Here is a 21,312-nt window from a genome sequence, read left to right on the forward strand (position 1 = left end):
TTGTTGGATAGCTTCAACTATTAATTGGGGAAATTGATCAGGCAGTTCAACCGGCTGAACCGGTGGGGAACAGGACTGCCGAACCGGGTCTAGGTCTTAAAATATTACCCAACACGTTATTATTCCAGGCATGCATTAGCGCCTAATCCAACGTGAACCACGCGAAAACGATACAATCGAGAAGCACGTGACTCCAGGACAAGTCCTGGGCCACGTGAGAAGTGCTGCCAAGCAACGACGCCAAAAAGCTAAACCCCGCCCGTCCGTCCTTAAGCGAACATGCCAAACGTTGATAGGACATATGTCGGTTTGATTGATGTGATTAAGAGATAACCTAACAGCCAGTACAATCTCTTCTTTTTCCTCCTAAATTCCTGGACATGGACATAGATAGTCGACTATTTGAAAATTGATCAAACTCTTTATAAATATCACAAATCGATTTTCAGGTCATGCATACAATACGATGAAATTCTAATAAGTCGCTTTTAATTTTCAAGCTAGAAATTCTTTGTGGGGATCAACCTCATCGATCATCCATACGTTCTACCACAACAACCAATTAATGTGAAAAATGTGAAAGCAACGGGATATTTACAAGACACCTTACAATTCTCATAAATTGATTTTAGGTTATGCAAGCAATATGCTTCGAACGAGTTGCTTTCAATTTCCGAGCTAGAAATCCTTCGTCACGATCAATCCCATTGATCATCCGTATGCTAGTGACAAGTTGACAGCAACTTTATGGACAACCGATTAATGTGAAAAACATGGAAACAGTGACTCTGAAAATTCGGTTCTTTGAAAATTCCCGAAACGCTTTATAAATCTTTCCTGCTAACGCAGGCAGTCCAATGAGATTCCAACGAGTCACTTTCAACTTCCCGGCCTAAGAATCCTTTGGATTGTCACGATCGAATTCATCGATCATCCAGGCGGTCCACCGCAGCGACAGGTGACACAGCAACTTTTCCAACCCTGCACATTAATGTGAATAATAAGGAAGAGCAGCGGGGGCAGCAGTACTTAACATGCACGACAGCGCTGTGGGCCCCCACGTCTCGGCACCCTGCCGAGCTAGCTACGGGACCGTGTCCGAGCCGAATTTACTGACCTCGGCGACGTCGTCGTAAGAGAAACGGACGGAAAACGATCGGGTGACCTTTCGTCGCTCCACCTCGTTCAACCTTAACGAAGTTTTCTCGTACTGTAAGCAGCACGCGCAGAACGCGCAGCACGTGCATGCGCAGCGCTATATAAGAGCGTGCTTGCTATCATCCTTTATCTCTCTCTCTCTCTATCCGAGTCTCTTTCTCTGCTCGTTCGCCATGGAGAAAGCTCTACTCAGCTCCAATGTTCGGGCGGCGACGCTCTTCAATGTCGGCCTCAGATGGAACCCCGGCCGTCCGTCCGCGGTCCGAATGCCCGTCGTGATGACCGTGGCCAAACCGGGTACCCGATCCTCGAGCCAGTGGCAGGCCATCCACGCCGACATCGAGGCCCACCTCAAGAAGGCCATCCCCGCGAATCCCCCGCCCGTGGTGCTCGAGCCGATGCACCACCTCACCTTCGCGGCCCCGCGGAGCACCGCCCCGGCCCTCTGCGTCGCGGCCTGCGAGCTCGTCGGCGGCTCCCGGGACCAGGCGATGCCCGCCGCCGCCGCGCTGCACATCATCCGCGCCGCCGCCGTGGCCCACGAGAACCTCCCCTGACGGACCGCCCAGCGATCCGGCCCCCGTCGCCCACCCTTCGGCCCGAACGTCGAGCTCATGACCGGGGACGGCATGGTCCCGTTCGGGTTCGAGCTGCTCGCGGGGTCCGGCGACCCGGCCGGGGGAAACTCGGGGCGGGTCCTCCGCGCGATCGTGGAGATCACGCGGGCGGTGGGGTCGCAAGGGATGGTGCACGGGCAGTACCGGGAGGTGGAGTACCTCCTGTCGCGGGTCCAGGGCAGCCGGGACGACCAGGAGTGGGCGGCCGACCACGTGTGGGCGAAGAAGGAAGGGGACCTGCACGCGTGCGCGGCGGCGTGCGGGGCGATACTCGGCGGCGGGACGGAGGAGGAGATCGAGGGGCTGAGGAGGTACGGGTTCTACGTGGGGATGGTAAGGGGCATGACGGCGCACGGGGGCGGAGGAAGAGAGGACCGCTGGTCGAATGCGGTGGTGGAAGACATGAAGAAGTTGGCTCGCAAGGCGTTGGCAGGTTTCGATGCCGGGAAGGTCGAGGCGGTCGCCAGCATCCTGGATTGCGGCATCGAGTCCTAGATCTTTCCGAAGGGGTTCCGACAGAATCGAAGAGTCAACGTTAATTAGCTTTGCAGGAATCTTGGAATCCAAGGTAAATGGTGTCGGCTAGTGTAATGGCAAAAAGTCCAGATGAGCCCTGACCTCTACCTGTATAATTTAAGGACCCCACAGCACAGGAGGAGTGATGGCACTGTCCAATCATTCTTGGATCCAATTGATCTTAGCCGTTCGATCATAAGTTACCCATTGCATGATTCGACGGTTGTGATCAACTAGGGTTTTTTGGGGTTAATATTTTGGTTTTTACACATGAGATCTTGTTTAGTGCCAGACAACGCCTATTCGGAAAGCTTCGCACCGTCCTCGCCCCGCCGTTTTATTCTCGAAACGAAGTGATGCGACATGCTGTATGGTCATTTGACATTTTATGGAATTAAACAAGCTCTAACCTTCACGTGCCTGCCTCTTTATAATAGCAAGGCTTGTAAGGAGAGAGAATGTTCTGAAGCGTTGCTATTATTACTTCATATTTTCATAACGAAGATCGTTAACAAAATACTTTACGACGGGTATTGTAAATATTACTGTCTGGTCAAAATGGTACTTGCTATCTTGTTTTTTGTGAGTTTCCCTCGAGAATCAAGGACCATGCCGTACCAATAAATATCTATTGTCTTATGATTCCGATTCTATTGCAATAGCCAATGGTAGGTACCTTCTTATGTGAAATGAGATCGAATTAGATGATGATGGAAAGAAGGATCCTCAATGAGGTATCATCTATAACTTTTCTATGGCTATAGACTCTTTATAATTGGCGAAGAGAGGAGAGAGATTGAAAATGGAGACAAATGATATACTATGTTTATTCATCTTAACACGAATTTAATATACCCTTTAAAAAATAGGTTTTTTTATCATGAAAAACCTTAAATCGGTCCGTTTATGAAAAATTTACCCCAAATTAATTTTTGAATCATAAAAAATCTCAAATTGATACACATGTAACAAATTTCCTTTAAATTGATATAGATTTTCATGTTGACTTGTCATGATCAATGAATTATTGTCATATGTTATCTTATTTGACAATTTCATGGTATATTTTGACGGGATATAGTGGAGGCTAATAATGAGTGTACCGATTTCAATATTTTGTGATGTCACTTTCACAATAATCGACCCCACCAATTGATATCGACATATGCAGACTCATGCGACAAGGCATGGATCATGTGAGCACCTGCTTCTTCTTCCTTTTTTTGTGGGCCCGCCTAATAATTTGATTAAAGTAGGTATCGGACAAGAAGCCCATACATCGAGACTAAATTATTAGGCCCGCGAATCGCCACTAGATTTTCGGGCCCATACCCATGATGAGATAGAACCGCCTTCGTCCAAGCATGATGGACCACATTATAACGTGGATTCAGAAAATTAAAATAAGAAATGTTTGGCCCAGATGAATCAAAATAAGATATAGGATGATTACACAAATAGTCCACGAACATGACTCAATATATAATGTTACTGTTGAACTTTCAATTTGTTCTACGTGATTCTTCAATTTTAGCGCAATGTACAAGGTCATCTCTGAATTTTTAATTTATTTAATGCGGTCTCTAAACTTTTGCACATAATCAATCTAACCATTGAATTATATGAAAATGTCCAATATTATACTCCCATTAAGTTAACGAATAACGTTGAATATTTTCATACAGTTTAAGAACTAAATTAAACATGTATAAAAAGTTCGATAACCATAATAAACATTACATATTAAGTTAAAGTTCGGAGATCACATTAAACAAAATAGAAGTTCGGAGCACCATTACATAACGGATTAAAATTCATGGAATATTTGTGGCATTTTTGGTAAGATATAATCAGTTGAAATGCTACCTCTGTTTAAATAAAAACAAAAGGAGATATACAGTGATGATCGCTGGCCACTTTGTTCATCATCAGTGGAAACTTTCGCCTTTTTATCTTTGAAATGCACGACCAAACTCATCGTCCCAGCTGCCAAAAGATTGACATGCTGACTTCAGCATTGATCGTTGGGGCCATCGGATTTGTCTCTCTTCTTGTCGCCTTGTTCCATATAAAAAGTTAAAAAAAACCATGCCGGAAAAACATTGCGACTTAGCCGGCGGCTCGGTCAACCTTGGCCTGCTCGTCTCTAATGTAATTTAAGTTTTATCGCCGCCCACATTGGATCAGCCCCTAGACGATATGGTTATATGATGGATTTATCATTGCTATTGCTAGATATATAACACGTGCCGATTTGGATTAAAAATCATAATTCATGTCGTGGACCCAATTCAAGAATTTTCTTTGGAGTATCCAGTGAAAGAGCAAGTCAAAGAAATGTAAGAGATTTCAACATATATAGATAAAATCAATTCGGATACAAAACAATCTTTCTCCAGCTTACAAAAGGGAAAAGAAAAGATGGCACTTTTCATATTGATTTTTGGCCATACATTTGTCATATCTTCTGTATAATTACTTTAACTATGTTACCACTAATAATATATTTAGAAAACCGTCTTCTTATTAGGACCTGCCATCAAAACCCGTCGGTAGGTTTAAAGCAGTCTCGCTTTGTCGTATCTGTTCTTCAACGTATGGTGCTCCTTTCGATGTTGATTGATGCGAGGAGCATCATGCGGTAACTTTTGCACTATTTAAATCCCACGTTTTGGAGTGTAATCTCGACACTTTCTGGGTCAAAGAAGAGAAACAGTGCAATCTCGATAGTGTAACAAAATAAAAAGTACAAGCTTCGATGCGACTTTGCTCTTTGGAAGTAAAGAGGCTTTTCGATTCCTTTTCCTCTCTCTTTTCAAATCTTTCGTCCAACCACGCTTTAAACCATAGCCGTCCAGACCATGATCAAATAAAAGGAGCAAAGTGTATACAATTCATTGTTTCAGGCAGAAAGAGTATAGGAGAAGTTAAACGATGACATCACAATGTCATTTTGTGACCCAGTGCAATGTCATTTGTGACCAGATGCAGTGTAAATCGATGTGACTAATGTCGATGTATCGCTTGAAATATGTGACTGTCATTTTGTTTAGACTTTTGAGCACGCTTTCATGGCCTCTATGTTTTCATTGATTGCGGTCTAGAAAACGCCAGAGTTTTGCTATTGTTTGATCTAGTCTTTTGTTCATATGCTAATCTCAAAGCATATGTGGAGGAGAAAAGCGTTGGTGGGATTAAAATATCAGGCTTCGCCGTGAATTTGACTTGCTTGGCAGTTTGTATGACAGTCTCACGTGATACTTGGGTACCCGTGTGGAGAAAAAACAAAATTGAGCATTTAAACATTTAAGCATACCACACTCACCAGCTAGATTCAATAGACAAGTTGCCGACATAAACTACACTATGGAATTATAAAGAGAGTAAGGTCTGTTCACACCTAATGCACCATAGCTTATAGCACGAGCTAGATTCGATAGACAAGTTTCCGACATAAACTAAATCATGAAATTATAAAGAGAGTCGGGTCTGTTCCAGCCTCAAGACCCAAAACTTATAGATCACGGGATCTCACAAATCTATCAAAATTATCTTTAAGAGAGGGCAAAGAGCAAAAATACCTAATCAATTGGACGTAGAATTTTCCTTTCTGGCTAACTAATAAGAAAACTCAGGATCCACTCTCTCGATGAAAGAGGAATTTAAAATATGTGCATATCATACTATAGTCGCCAGGCAGATTCTAGGAAAGCCTCACGTGGTCCGGCCGTCCAGCCGACGACATGGAGCCAGCCTGGACGATGATAAGTACGTAGGACAAAAATACTGTCGCGAAGGCGACCCCTCTTGCCATAGAATAACTCCACTTGACAAGGAATACGGCAGAAAGTCCAAAACAGCTTTTCACTGCGGTGCTCTTCGATGCGATATTGCATCGTTGAAAAGTCTGCATGGAGTTGAAACCCCCTCCCCAAAAAGCTGGGGATTTCAACAGAAGCGAGGCCCCGGAAACTTCATGGAGCCTTCTACATACGAAAAAGCAAAGCTAGTTAGGTATATATCTTTGTATTTTTATTTATTTATTTTTTGGATGGTGTGGGGGATGCTGGAGTGGGGGAGTGATTACTGACGAGTTGACAACGTAAAAGCTGCCTGTCTCGCCTCAAAAGCAGAAGGAAAGGACGAGAAGAAATGCAAATTGCGGGGAAGGAAAAGACCAATAGGAGATAGGTGGCGGAAGGTTGAGGTCTAGACAGGAAATTGGAAGGAACCAGTGAAACCTTCTTGAGATGGGGAAAGCTCGAGGAAACCTGCTTGCAAGTGTGGATTATCTTGAGAAAATTAGCAAAAAGAAAATTTCTAATTTATTACACTTATGTCAATTCATTTCTAAATTTTTCAATCTGACTAACGAATCCTAAACTTTCATGCCAATTTTGACTAAAAATTGTTTACATGAACGCCAATTGTCTTGAACGGGTTAGTCGACATTGACATGGATAATTTTTGTGAATTTTTTATGTTCTTTTCGTTTTTTTCTTTATGGGTTATGGCGAACAGGCCAAGAAGGCCAGGGCCTGGGGCCACCATGGCTGTTGGTGAGGGCATTGGCAGCCCTTGTCCTAGCCTTTATGGCATACAAGGGTGGTTGGTGATCCTTATCGACATGATGAAAAAAATAACAAAGAAAAGAAAAGAAAAACAAATAATTCAAATATATATATATAATTATAAAAATTGTCCATGACAACAATAGTCATGTCATGTAAGATGACTACTATTCACGTTAATAATTTTGATTAAAATTGGCTGAAATGACACAATTAGCAAATTGTCAAAAAGTCTTAAATTCAATTGGTAAATTGTCAAAATGTCTTGAACTCAATTGATAAATTGATAGGTTTAGGACGAGTTCGCACAAATGCAATGTTTTTTTACTTTTGTGTGTGTGATTACATTGATTAAATTAGCTAATTAATAAAGTAGAATTGCCAACGATAGGTCTGGGCAAGTGGAGTTGGCGTCACTTGCGTGCTTTAGCAACTTAATTAATCATATGAAGGCTCCACAAACCGTAAAAAAAAAAAACCCGAATTAATATAAACACGTGCATTACAGAGACTCATTCTATGGGCGATGTGATTATAAATCAACTCAATCACTATTAATAATTCCCGTGAATATGTAATATAACAGACATCTAGTTGAACAAATTGAAGGAAATGTCAATGTGGTTTGGAAAAAAGTGGGTTTTTTTTTTTGTTTTTTATAGTCGAGGATTCGCTTGAACCCATTTTCGCTTATGCTAGTAGGATCACACGGTTCTCCGGTGCCCGATGAAAAAAAGTGGGTTCCTATGTGAAGAACAAAGAAAGAGAATCCAGTCTCCAATTTGTCTACGCAGAATGCACATGCCCGACACAAAAGATGAGCGCCTCCTCGTGAGTAGCGCAATCAGCTCCTTTTGACCACGACTGACGCATGTGGGCTTGCGTGTAAATGATGTAATTGATTAAGGTTAGCAGAGAGCCACCAGCGGTCGTTCGTTCTACCGCGGAAGACGTGGAGGAATGGAGAGGGACGATCCGCCAGAGCCACCCACTCCCGCTCCGGATAGCGAAACGAGGCACGGCATCGTCCTGGGGCGGCGGCAACGTGACGGAATGCTGTCTTTTCCCGATTCGCGCCCCATAATGTCGTTTGTATCCATGTTGTGGTACCCAGCACGGCCGAACCGATCGTGCATGAATCGGGGGGTCTCGGACAAACAAACACTCAGCGCCGTGCCGTGCCTGATTTGAGCACCGGCTTTGCACGACCACAAATCAATGTTTTCTTAGGACAAGAGACGATAGTGCATGTGCGTAATTAGGGAATCTTAGTATTTCTCACATGCAAAATAGAGCATATCAGTGTCGTGTCTAGTTTGAGCACTGGCTTTACGTATTTACAAATCAATACTTTTTAGGAATGAGATACGATATTGTATATAAGTAGAGTATATCCCGCTCAAATAAATTCATGGTCTGTTTAGATTAACTGAATTTTTTATGCACTCAAAATTTTGGCGACCGGCATGCTTTCGATTGTTTTTCCTAAGTTCGGAACTCCTGGGACAGAGAAAAAGAAGGGTGCATTCGATTTCCATTCAACGATTGATTGTGGTAATATGTATGGTCAACTTTTACCGGACTATGTAAAGAGACAGTAAAGTGACATTGGTAACTATTGGGATCTCGAATGCAGCGAGAGTCGAATAGAAAGAAGTACTGATTTGCACTGAGGCGACTTGAGGTTGACAGGGTTTTACAAAAGCCAAGAAGACCATAAAGCAGAGGAGGAGGTACTTTCACCTCTTTCCCATCAAAGCCGAGTTGATATCTGTCCCTCGCGACCAAGATGAGGCTACACACCCAATCACTTCACAAACCCTGTACAGAGACTACGACGTTGTACCTATATACAGTCCGAGAAAACGCGATCCCCACGATTCATTGTCTCGAACCGGATTCCCATCATGGCGACTCGAGGAACCCGGTCCTCGTCAGAACGGCGTTCCTCACTTTGCTGAGGTCCCTCCCTTTGAGGGTCCTCCTCCCCTTCCATCACCGAGAAGGACGAAATGTGGCTCCTGGCCAGCCTCATTGCGATGAGCTCGTGCGGCGGCACCTTGCTATCGGCCTCCTCCTCCTCGTCGCTCTCGCCCCTCTCGCCCTCGGCCGCGCCGCCGTCGCTCGAGTCGACCCCATCTTCCTCGTCCCAGTCCCTCGCGCTCTTCGAATTGGAAGAGGCTTTCTTTGACTTTGCCTCTGCAAGTTTGACCAGTATGGAATGTTGACTGGGGCCGACTGCTGCACGACCCTGGCTGCCGGCTCGGGGTCGAACTGCTGCCGCCGCCGCCGCCGCCGCCGCTGCCGCTCCGCGAAATCGTTTTTGGGGCGGAGGGCGGGTGTTTCCTTGAGGATGAGCTTCTGGGTCGCTCACCTGAGGCCCAAAGATGGGAATTGTTAGAGTCTTGCTTGCCGTTGAGGACCTCCCAAACGTCTGCTTCCTCGAAGTCGCCGTCCCTCAGCGACCGCCACAGCGCACTGCCTTGGTAGTAGCAGCCATACCTGTTCTCCATCTATAGATCGAAGCAGAGTCTTTGAGCGACACTCGCTAAACACATGGTTTCGAGGGATCGAAGATGCAAATTTTTGTATTGCTCGTGTAAAATTGGAATCGATTTGGAATACAAATGAAGGGCAAAAATCCACCTTCTTTTCTATGGACTGAGATACCCCAGGAAATCGCAACCCCTCTCTCGAGTTCTCTGAGCTAGGAGGGATCTGCAGGACTGCAACCCAAGAGAGAAGATTGAATAAGATATAAGAGAGCCAAATCTCGAAACTATCTCTGTACTGTCATATTATTATTATTTTCTCAAGAACCTAATGGGAAGCAGAATCTGAGCTCTTTTCTTTAACTGAAATCACCTGAGCAATCCTTGAATTGGAGTAGCAGGGGACGGTAGGCGCTTTGCGGAAGACCTATAGACATTTAGATGGGAGAGAACGGGAAGGATTAGAGAGAGAGAAGACTCTTACGAGTCCTGTCTTCATATATATATTGAATGAGGAGGATCTTCATAAGGAAAATACGTTATTATATATAGCTATTGGCCCCCATTAGCACTGGACCTTTTGAGCCCTGAGAAGCTGGGAGGAAATGAGGGGCGCCGTCTTTGGATAATGATGTGCTTATCTTCTCTTTTTTCAATGGGTTTTGGCTAGACAAGAAAATAGAATTGGACGGGACACGAAAATATGAAGAAGCTTCTCATGAGGACGTGTTTGTCTGCTTTCTAGGACTAATGCTTTGTTTGGGATTAGACGAAAACTTCTCGTAAGATCTTAACAGATTTTAAAACAAAGTATCGCGTAGGATCATCCGATTATCCTTTCCTTTTTCTGTTGGAATTCATTATAATACTTCGATCTTATTGATTTTTTTTTTTTATCAAACCCCAAAGTTTAAACTTATGGAGGAAAGAGATACTGAATGACACATAAAATTTGATAAATGAGGAACAACACAAGCGAATATATACCATGTAGAATTTGATTTCGATAACATGTTTGAAATTTTAATTTAAAAGTAGAGAAAGATTACGTGTATGAATAACATATAAAATTCGTAAAGAATATAACTTATCACAAATCGTGTATATTTTGAAAAATAGGTACCATGAGATTTTCTCTCTCTCTGTTTGGGTAGAATCTGACAGAGGGCTCATCATTTAAGTCAATGTTTTTCTCCCCATGACAGGGGGATTTGTCAAAAGCAGATAAAGCAGAGGTAAAATCACATGTTCATCCGAATTCGTGATGGAAGGTGCATTGTGGCAGCTGTTTCAACCTAAGAGGAGAAGGGTGTGCGCATCATCATATCGTGTTTCTTTTCATGTCGGGTTTAATTGAAAGCAGCTTTTTCTTGTGAAGGGAGGTGGCGGCCAACCTCCAGAGTTTCCAGCCATCATAATCCAAGAAACCAAATTTTTCATGGTCAAGGCATCTTATTCTAACGTAACATATCCCAGAGACATTTGAAAAACATCTTCGATTTACGGAGAGACTGAAACTCTATTCAAACCCTTGCAGACGGGAACGTTCAATTTGGCGAATTTTCATGGGAATTGGTCAAGAACGGTCCGGATATCCTGTATAATCATTGGCAAAACCAAACGGAGCAGGAAAAAATTTGGAAAACGAGATGAGCTTGAGCATTAGGTGGCCAGTTCATGTTTTTTTTTTTTTTTTTTTTTTTTTTTTTTTTAATAATGGAGAGCGCCGGTCATTATGAGCGTGATTACCTCATAAAGTTAGGTGCCACAGTGCTTAGGTTTCTTAAATTATTGTATAAAGCACTCGCAGCAGTCGTTTTTACTACTAGGATTTGGAAAATTGTCTCTTCTGCTTAGGCACTGGAAGGTGCGAGGAAACTAAATACAGCGCCGTCAGCCCACAGAATTTTTCGCTCTGGATTTGATTAGAGTTCATGTAGCCTAATCAGTTGGAAGCAGTCCGACGAAACCCATGAGAGAGGCCGTTCGCGTAATCAGATTTTCTGTTCTGAAAGCGAAAAAACACTGCTTTTTTTTACCTTTAAACACCCTTTGGATGATTACAACATAATCAATTATTTCAAAAAATAAAAAAACACACGCACATAGCCGTTTTTCTTCATAAAATATATATATTTGCTTTTTGTAACGAGAAGTGAAATTTTATCCATCTCTAATTTAAATTTTAGGAGGGAAATTTTTAGCGCCAAAAGACGTGTGAATTTTTAATATCTAATTCATAGCACATGTTTTCTTCTTTTCTTGTCGCAATATTACTATGAATAGTGATCTATTTTTATACCACGTGAAAAGAGCTAATAGTGTGTTTAGAATTTTTGTTTGTCACATAATACCCAAATAAGGAGTCTTGGTATTGCTTTGGGTGATAAAAATAAAATAAAATACACCCTTTGGATGATTACAACATAATCAATTATTTCAAAAAAAAAAAAAACACACACACACACACACAGCCGGTTTTCTTCATAGAGTATATATATTTGCTTTTCGAACCGGAAGTGAGATTTTATCCATCTCTAATTTAAATTTTAGGAGGGAAATTTTTAGCGCCAAAAGACGTGTGGGTTTTACTATCTAATTCATAGCACGTGTTTTCTTCTTTGTTTTCTTCTTTTCTTGTCGTAATATTACTATGAATAGTGATCTCTTTTTATATCACGTGAAAAGAGCTAATAGTGTGTTTAAAATTTTGTTTGTCACGTAATACCCAAATAAAGAGTCATGGTATTGCTTTGGGTGATAAAAAAAAAATTTGAGAATTTTTATCTTGAAATGTTATCAAGCAGTAACTATGCTGCTTTTGGTTAATTAAATAGTTGATTTCTACTTTTGACTATATAACTTACAGGATTATATATCGTACCGTATAAAATAGGCAAAATTTAAAACTATCATTTAGACATAAGTATCATAGCAAAAATATTAACATTTTCTTTTTTTCTGGTAAGCAAGAGGTGAACATTCATTGGCATAGAATAGTCAATGCAGGCACTTTCAAACGCTGCCATTTATCAAAAAAACAAGTGGCAGGCTTTCTTGTAGCAGATTAAGATAAGCACTAATGCTAGTGCTCTAATTAGCTCTACATACTTTCAAGGTCATAATAAGAGTAATTCCTCCGGAGAGTATCAGAATGAAATGGGAAAAGAAAATTATTAGCAAGTCTCTCTCAATAAAAAAAAAAAAAAGGAGAAGTTCTGCATTTATTTTATCATTCTCTTATCTTTGTTCGATACATATTTAGGAAACCGTATCTTTTTATATTGAGTACGATTGAGTAGAGGTTAATAAGTGTTTCCTAGCATTCGTTAACAAAAAGGATGCTGTTGTAAGGCAATGGCGGAGCGGGACGCACGTGTAAAATTTGGAAGAGCCGACATTCAAGATTCAACGCACTTAGATTACTGGGATTTCTATTGGGTAAAAGGGACGCTAACATATGTTTTACGAGGCCAACAAGGTTTCGTGGCGGATCCAACAAGATTCCTTTTATATCTCCGAAGAAAAGCAAAATCAATCCAGGGAAACATGAGACAATCTGCCTTCCAGAGCATCTCGAGATTCTCCACTTGACTGACGAGACGGGGTCGATTCATCTCCCTTGGACGGATTCTTTCAACTTGCGATGCGTCCTATGGCGGCCGCGACATAGGCACGTGCGTGCCTTCTGCCCTCTTTAGCCGACGCTCCAGCGATTGCACGACCATAGAAAATGATGTTCAATCTCGCTTTGATTGCTTGTCTTCTTAGGAGATGTATTTGTTTTATTGGAATTCAAAACTTGGGGTATGTTTGTTTCGTGAAATACATTTTATAAAGAATATTTTCCTCATTTTCATGCATTTGGTTATTTCGGGAAAATGAGTTAATGAAAACATTTTCCCAATCACCAAAAGAAAGTTTTCCTAGTATGACTTGAATTCAGGATTTTCCCTTATAAAAAATCGAAGAACGTGTTTTGAATCTACCAAAGCTTAGTTTTGGTGCTTGGTTTATAAATAATTATTCTTATAAAAAAATATATTTTAAAAATTCAAATTTTAATTTTAATTTTTTTGAAAATTTGAGTTTTTTTATTTTTTATTTTTTCTTTTCTTCCTTTTTTCTTTTGCTTCTTCTCCACCCGTCTAACCACAAGGAAGACCAGCAAGTTTTAGCCTCACCAGATTGGCCGAGCTCATGACCTCTTATAGTGAGGCTCGAGCTTGCCAAAGGTCGGTGAGCCTCGAGCCTCACCAAATCGGGCGAGCTCATAGCCTTGTTACTAGAGGTCAACAAGCCTAGAGTCTCATCAAATCGAGTGAGCTCATGGCCTCGGGCGACAAGGCTCAAGCTCACCTCTCATAAGCTAGCCGAGGTGAATTGCTAGAGTAAGCAAAAGGGATGGCATGAGGAAGCAGAAGAGTGAAGGAGAAGAAGAAGAAAAAAGGAAAAGGAAAAAAAAAGAAAACAAAAGTAAATAAAAAAATTAAATATTCAAAGTCTTTTAAATTAAAAAAAAAATTGATTTTTTTTTTGCTGTGATGAAGTGTTAAATCATTTTATAATGGGATCCAAATAGTGGAAAAAAATTTCAATTATACATCACCAAACAAGAACAAATTGAATTCCTAGAAAATGCTATCATTTAGATTTTTATGAAACAAGTGCACCCTTGAATGTGCGTTTTTCAATTTTCGAGGGTAAAGAGTTTGGGAGATGAGATGTGGGACCAGAGATGGTTAATAAAAACGCAAAATTAATTAATTAATCGATTAAAGATGGTTAATACGTGAGATTTTAGAAGACCATTGCTAACTGTTTTAAAAACTCAAACTATTAGATAATGCGTGTTTTAATATTTAATTATTATAACACTCCCTCTCATGCTTGGTCTAGCATTTTTACCTAGTACTAAGCATGGACGTATTTAATTAGGGAGACAATTTGAACTCAGGACCTCCTACTCTAATATCATGTGAGATTTTGTGAAATCTCTATCAGCTCTTTTAAAAGCTTAAGATGTTAGATAAAAGCGTGGTTTAATATTTAATTATTCAAACATAATAAAGACAAGTGGTGTTGATGTGGTACTGAGAAAGATTAAAAAAACCAAGAAAGAAAAAAAAAATCGAATTAAAGGAAAGACAGATTGCAAATGGTGGCGCCACTGCTATTTTGGCTTGGTTGGTGAGGGTCATTGATCTTAGCAAGTCATCAGCGAGGACAAGACGTTAATTTGACGAATTTGCCTTTATTTGAGATTACAGATAGGCCACACGATCTCAAATGCGGAGTTTGCGCCTCATATTATGTAGTTACTGTTCATCATCTTCAAAATCACTGTCCATCGTATACAAGCTCGTGATCACTCAGCCAAAGCTCCTCTGGCACTCGTCCGTTGTCATCCACTGTCGCCTGGATCTCTGACGGCGTTTTGTCAACCCCTGCTCGACCACTCGCGAGGTGGCCATTTCTTGCTCTCAAATCTGAGATTTCAATTCTATGCAGGTGTCTTAGGAGGGGTGAGTGTCTTGGAGATGATAATCTGGCCATGGCGCTAGCTTCAAGGTCAGGTTTGGCTTTGAAGCTCACGACTGCCGTAGCCGCTAAATCTCATAGCTTGGCCTGAGGGTCTGCAGCATGGAGGGAGGCTTGGGAGTTGAGGAGAGTCTTGAGCGAATGGAGGTGGTGGGGTTGAAAATATTGGTGTTGAAGATAACCTCGGAGTCAAGCCCATGCTTGGACTATTGCTTAAGCATATGATAAAGAAGAAACATTCCTGGTGTTGTCAATGCTGCTACTTGGACCACATCAAGGCAAGCTAGGCCGTGCCTCTTGAGCTTGACGCCATCGGGGCCAAGCTCCGCTTGCCAGCGAGGGTCGATGACCCTCGTTGGCAACGTTGGAACAATGGGGGTGCCCTTGTCCATATGCAATTTGGTTAGATAACACGTTTGAAAGTTTAATCTATAAGACAGAGGGAATCAATGTATATAAATATCATATAAATCTTGTAAAGAATACAATTTACCACAAATTATCAATATGGAGCGTGTGATTTTTCTCTCTTTTTCAGTGGAATTTGATAAAGGGCTTATCATTTAAGTCGACATTTTTCTTCCAATGATGGCAATTTATCAAAAGTAGATAAAGCAGGGGTAAAATCACATGTTCATCAGAATTCGTGGTGGAAAGTGCATTATGGCAGCTGTTTCAACCTAAGATGGAAGGTGCACGAATCATCATTCCGTTTTATTTTTCATGTCGGGTTTAATTGAAAACAGCTTTTCATGTGATTTTTTTGGGGGTTGGGGATGCCAAACTCCGAAGTTTCCAGCCACAATAATTCAAGAAACCAATCATGGTCAAGGCATCATATTCGAACGCAACATGTCCCACATAAATTCGAAGACAGTGATGTTCAATCTCGAATTACGCACGTGCGTACCTTTGGCCCCTCTTCAGCCGACGCTCCAGCGATTGCACGACCAAAGATAATGATTTTCAATCTCGCATTGCTTGTTTGTCTGCTTATAAGATGTATATGTTTTATCGGAATTCAAAAACTTGATTAGAGTTTGGGAGATGAGATTTGAGATTAGAGATGGTTAATAAAAGCATGAGATTAATTAATTAATCGATTAGAGGTGGTTAGTAAAGACAAGCGACACTGGTGTGGTGCAGAGAAAGATTAAAAAAAAAAAAAACTAAAAAGAGAAGATCGGACCCTAGGAAAGAGAGATTGCAAATGGCGGTGCCACTATTGTTTTGGCTTGGTTGGTGAGGATTATTGACCTCGATGGGCCATCAGCAAGGGCAAGATCTTAATTTGATGAATCTGCCTTCATTTGAGATTGCAGATGACCCACATGATCTCAAATACGGAGTTTGCTCCTCATATCGTGTAGTTACTGTTTACCATCTTCAAAGGCACTGTACATCGTATACGAGCTCGTGATCACTCAGCCAAAGCTCCTTTGGCGCTCGTCCATTGTTGTCCATTGCTGCTTGGATCTCTGGCGGTGTTTTGTCAACCCTTGCTCAACCGCTCACGAGGTGGCCATTTCTTGCTCTCAGATCTGAGATTTCGATTCTATGCAAGTGTCTTAGGAGGGATGAGTGTCTTGAAGTCGATAATCTAGCTTCAGCAAGCTTCGAAGCCACACATGGCCATGGCACTAGCTTCAAGGTCAGATTTCACTTTGAAGCTCACGGCCGCCATGGCCGCTATATCTCAAAGCTTGGCTCGACTGCAACATGGAGGGAGGCTTGGGAGTTGAGGAGAGTCTTGAGCGATTGGGGGTGGTGGGGTTGAAAATATTGGCGTTGGAGATAATCTCTTGAGTCATGCCCATGCTTGTGAGAAAGATGAAGAACTTCAAACAAGACTTGTGAAAGATGAAGAACTTCAAACAAGATCAAGTGCACGAATCTGAAGACAATTTGTATTTCCAAATGATGATCATATCATTGTATTTCAGTACAATTGAAACAACAGAATGTGAAGAAACTTCTGTTGTTCTATTCTTCTTAGATCAAATGTACTTAACTTGCTTGAGTTTCGGATTTGAGCTGTTCTTCATTCTCCGAAAGTTTCTTCTCTTCGTATCAAGATTCCTTCTGCACTTATTGATGATCTCGATACATTGTTCTCTCAAATCTTGCAACCTCTCTCTCTCTCTATCTTTCTATCTGTTCTTCCCTTACTTCTTATGTAAAGCAAAGCGAGTACTTATACGGAATATGTAACAGCACTTAGTTACAAAGGAAAAAGAATACAGTAACTACTTTAACGAAAGAATCTATTTGACTAAGCCTTAAGACTTTGGCAATCCGAGTCATTAAGCCCTCGAGCATCTTCGTTCATTGATCATCGGCTATCCGAGTTATTAAGCCCTCGAGCATTCTCGTTCATTGATCATTGATCCAGTCATCTTCGTTTTACGGATTCGGAGTCCTCTTTTGGTCCTCTGCTTTTGCTTCTGCATTTGAGCATCTTCGTTACTTTTATACTTAACATCCCCCGCAAATTGGGAAGGGATTGAATCCCATTCCTAATTTGGTGCGAAGAGACAGATGAGCTGAGTGAGAAAGAGACTTAGTAAATATGTCGGCCTATTTGAAGATGACTTGGAACATGTTGAACGAAATGGAACCAGATGATACTTTTCTCGAACAAAGTGAAAATCAACTTCTATGTGCTTTGTTCGAGCATGTAAGACAGGATTGGCTGTGAGAGAAATAGCTGATTTATTGTCACGAATAGTGATGTAGCTTTTGTGAGAGGAATTCCAATATCGCGTAGAACAAAACCAATCCAAGTTAACTCATTTTGTTGTAGATGCTAATGCTCGATATTCAGCTTCGTGGAGGACTTTGAAACAAGAGCTTGTTTCTTGGCGACCATGAGATCAAGTTTGAACCTAAGAAGGTGCAAAATCTGTAGTAGATCGAGTAATAGGACACCCCGCCCAATCAGCATCGAAAAACCATAGAGGTTTGCTAAACTATTAGAGTGAAGATAATAGCCAAGATGAATAGTTCCTTTGACATATCTTAACACTCGTTTTAATTGATGAAGATCAGCCATTGTGGGGTGTTGCATCTTCTGACAAAGGAGATTTGTTGCAAATGCTAGATCTGGTCGAGTGATAGTTAAGTATTGAAGACCTCCTACTAAGCTTCTATATTCAGTAGGATCCAGCAAAGGAACTTCAGCATTTGTCATAATATTTGGCCGTAATGGTAGAGGTGTCGAAATTGGTTTGCAGTCTATCATTCGTGCTCTTCTGAGTAGATCAACTGCATATTTTGTTTGACATAAGAACAAGGTCTCGTATTGTATGTTTCACTTCAATACCTAGGAAGTAATGAATATCGCCAAGATCTTTCATCTGGAAGTGAAGACTGAGATTCTGTATTAATGCATTTAAGAATTGAGTGGAGCTTCCTGTAAGAATGATATCATCAACATAGAGAAGTAATAAGATTGTATCTGATTCAGTATGAAGCACAAACAGAGATGGGTCAGCTGTACTGCAGACAAAGCCAATTTCAAGAAGAAAGTTGCTGAATTTTTCAAACCATGCTCTTGGTGCTTGTCGAAGTCCATATAATGACTTGTGAAGAAAGACATGGCTTGATTTTTGAGAATCAATGAAGCGGTGGCTGTTCCATGTAAATGATTTCATGTAAATCTCCATGAAGAAATGCATTCTTTACATCTAGTTGGTGTATTGTCCATTTTCTTGTGAGAGCTATAGAAAGTACTATACGTATTGTAGCATGTTTCACAAGCGGATCTGAATGTTTCGAAAAATCCAGTCCCGCTTCTTGATGGAATCCTTTGGCTACTGCACGAGCCTTGAGTCTTTCTAGACTACCATCCGGTGTGAGTTTAGTCTTGAACACCCACTTACAGCCTACAACATTCATCCGGGTCCGTTTCTTGGAACTAATGTCCAAGTATGATTATTATGGAGGGCACTCATCTCTTCTTGCATAGCATTGTACCATCTGTATTAGCTAATGCGAGACTTAATGGATCTTGGTTCCATAGGAACATGATACTCAGCCAAGCAAGCATACCTTGGATTTGGCTTGATAATACCCGATCGAGTCGGGTGCATGGGATGACTATTAACATTTCTTTGAGAAGAAGATAGATCACAAGTGTGTTGTTACGTGTCGAACTAATATTGCTATGCGAGAATATCCGAGAAAGATGAAGAGTTCGACCAGATTGAGTTTACGTGATAACATCATTTTGCCTTGATGTTAGAGGAATATCTTGAGCCGTATTGATCCGAGGAAGTCTGTTGGTGCATCTGGCTGATTTTCATAATAATCCATAGTAGGATGATATTGACTTCTCCCTTCGGCGATGGGAAATACTTTGCTTTGCTATATCCTTGTTTGAGGATTCGAGCAATTTGACTCCTTCAATCCTTGTCTATACAAAGAAGTATATTGACCATATTCATTGATCACTATCTTTGTGAAAGGAAATGATGTTTCATCGAAAGCAACATGTCTACTGATATATATACGATTATCAGTAGGTACAAGGCATCTATAGCCTTTATGCAGATCACTGTATCCTAGAAAAATACAAGGAAGTGATCTAGGATCGAACTTGTGTCTTGAATAAGACCTTAAGCATGGATAACATGCACAACCAAATACCCGTAAATGATCATACGTGGCCGAGTATTATGAATCTTTCTATATGGTGTATCCATGTTTAGCTTTGGTGTTGGAAGCTTTGTTTATAAGGTAGTTTCTTGTAACAAAGGCATCAACCCAAAACTTCAGTGGGATCTTGGAATGATATAGCATAGCCAATCCCAATTCAACAATATGTCTATGTTTTCTTTCGAAACTCCATTCGTTCGGAGAGTGTGAGGACAAGATAGCGTTGTTTTATTCCACAACTTTGCGAGATGGTCTTGAAACCTTCTACTTACAAACTCTCCCCTCCATCACTTTGAAAGATTTTAATCTTGTGATTGTATTGTGTTTCGACTAATGTCCGGAATCGACTAAAGATATCAAAGAATTCAGATTTCAATTTCATTGGATATAACCAAGCGTATCGTGAGAAATCGTCAACAAAAATCACATAGTATCTAAACTTTTGTAAGGAGTCTCGGTGATGGTCCCCGGATGTCACAGTGGACCTTTTCTAATGATGAAGTTGATATGGAATTCGACAGAGGAAATGATAGAGCCGTACTTTTAGCTATCGACAAATTGCTGCAAATTTTTGAAGCAAGTAAATCAAGTGACATGAATTAGTTTCGATGATGTAGATAATCCACTACTTGAGTATTCGCATGGGCCAATCTTTGGTGCCATACTTTCGCATTGACTGCGCTTTACGTCTTTGAGTGAAAAAGGCTGTTGCGATCAGTGTATTGACTTGATAAAGGCCCTTAGTCTTCTTTCCGAGCTGAATTGTTGCCTTGGTATTGTTGTCCTTTACATAAACACCAAGTTTATCAAAGATGAAAGTGCAAGGGTAGTCATCGGAAGCTTAGATACGAAAAGAAGATTCTTCTTTATTTCGGGTACTATAAGAACATCATTAAGAGGTAATGTGTTTTTGCTTTTCGGGTAAGTGTTACCAATGTGTGTAACAGTAAACAAGATCCATTTCCAACCATTCGTATCGAGACCTTGATATTTAGAAGAAGTATGAAGAATACCGAGAATTCGAACCGATATGAGCGGTGGCTCTGTGTCGGTACCATTCACTTCCTTTAGGATCTTCAATATGAATTGCTGTCGAGTCGCTGAATCTCTTCTACTTGATAGGAATTGTCAAACCGGTACCAACGGCGGAGAGCATCATGCCCGGAGTCGCTTACATATTTGACATTCTAGTCTAGCGACCTCTGTGTTTTCCCATCCCGCAAACTTTCTTTTGAGTTTAACGAGAGGAGGATAAGATTTGTTGTTTTGATACCTTTGAGGTTGTGTGGCATAAGGTCGAAATCCCTGTGTTGTTGAAGGAAAGACATTCTTTGGTCGCGAGATATTGATCTCTGGTCTTTGAAGCGCTGCATTTTCTCTGTAATCCCGATTTCTTTCGGTGTAACCAATCATTCTTCCTCTATTACCAGCCATTCGCCTCGGCCAAAACTACGACCACCCCTATAACTTCCTCTCTGAGCTAGAAAACCAGTAGATTGTGAAAGATATTCTTCATCAGTACTTTCTTTAGGATACATTTGAATCTTCCTTTGGCCAAAATAAGCCAGATTAGGATTGAACTGACTTCTGGAGTAAGTCTTCATTCTAGATTCAAATCTCTCTAGTTGAGCTATAACTTCATCATAGTCGGTTGAGGCTTCAAACAATATATGGTGGTTCGAAGTTGTTCATATTCTGGACCTAGTCCTTCTAGTATACCAAAGATCTTGGTTATTTCATCTACTTGGTTTACCAATAGCA

The 21,312-nt window shown here is 41.1% G+C and overlaps 3 protein-coding genes across 3 annotated transcripts; 2 read left to right on the plus strand and 1 right to left on the minus strand.

The window, feature by feature from the left end:
- The first annotated feature begins 1,279 nt into the window (after positions 1-1,279).
- Positions 1,280-2,706, plus strand: LOC104448224 (heterodimeric geranylgeranyl pyrophosphate synthase small subunit, chloroplastic). Its single transcript, XM_010062032.3, has one exon. It carries the CDS (start codon positions 1,332-1,334, stop codon positions 1,713-1,715), a length of 384 nt encoding a protein of 127 aa, XP_010060334.2. The 5' UTR covers positions 1,280-1,331; the 3' UTR covers positions 1,716-2,706.
- Positions 1,755-2,709, plus strand: LOC120294698 (heterodimeric geranylgeranyl pyrophosphate synthase small subunit, chloroplastic-like). Its single transcript, XM_039315107.1, has one exon. It carries the CDS (start codon positions 1,773-1,775, stop codon positions 2,268-2,270), a length of 498 nt encoding a protein of 165 aa, XP_039171041.1. The 5' UTR covers positions 1,755-1,772; the 3' UTR covers positions 2,271-2,709.
- A 5,775-nt stretch (positions 2,710-8,484) lies between these two features.
- On the minus strand, positions 8,485-9,982 carry LOC104448225. The gene is made up of 3 exons (XM_010062033.3): positions 9,728-9,982; positions 9,509-9,588; positions 8,485-9,375 (listed from the first exon to the last, which is right to left on the minus strand). Exons 1-3 carry the CDS (start codon positions 9,789-9,791, stop codon positions 8,926-8,928), a joined length of 594 nt encoding a protein of 197 aa, XP_010060335.2. The 5' UTR covers positions 9,792-9,982; the 3' UTR covers positions 8,485-8,925.
- Between the last annotated feature and the right edge of the window lie 11,330 nt (positions 9,983-21,312).

Source organism: Eucalyptus grandis, chromosome 6 (genome assembly GCF_016545825.1).
Source record: "Eucalyptus grandis isolate ANBG69807.140 chromosome 6, ASM1654582v1, whole genome shotgun sequence".
In the NCBI taxonomy this organism is placed as follows: Eukaryota; Viridiplantae; Streptophyta; class Magnoliopsida; order Myrtales; family Myrtaceae; genus Eucalyptus; species Eucalyptus grandis.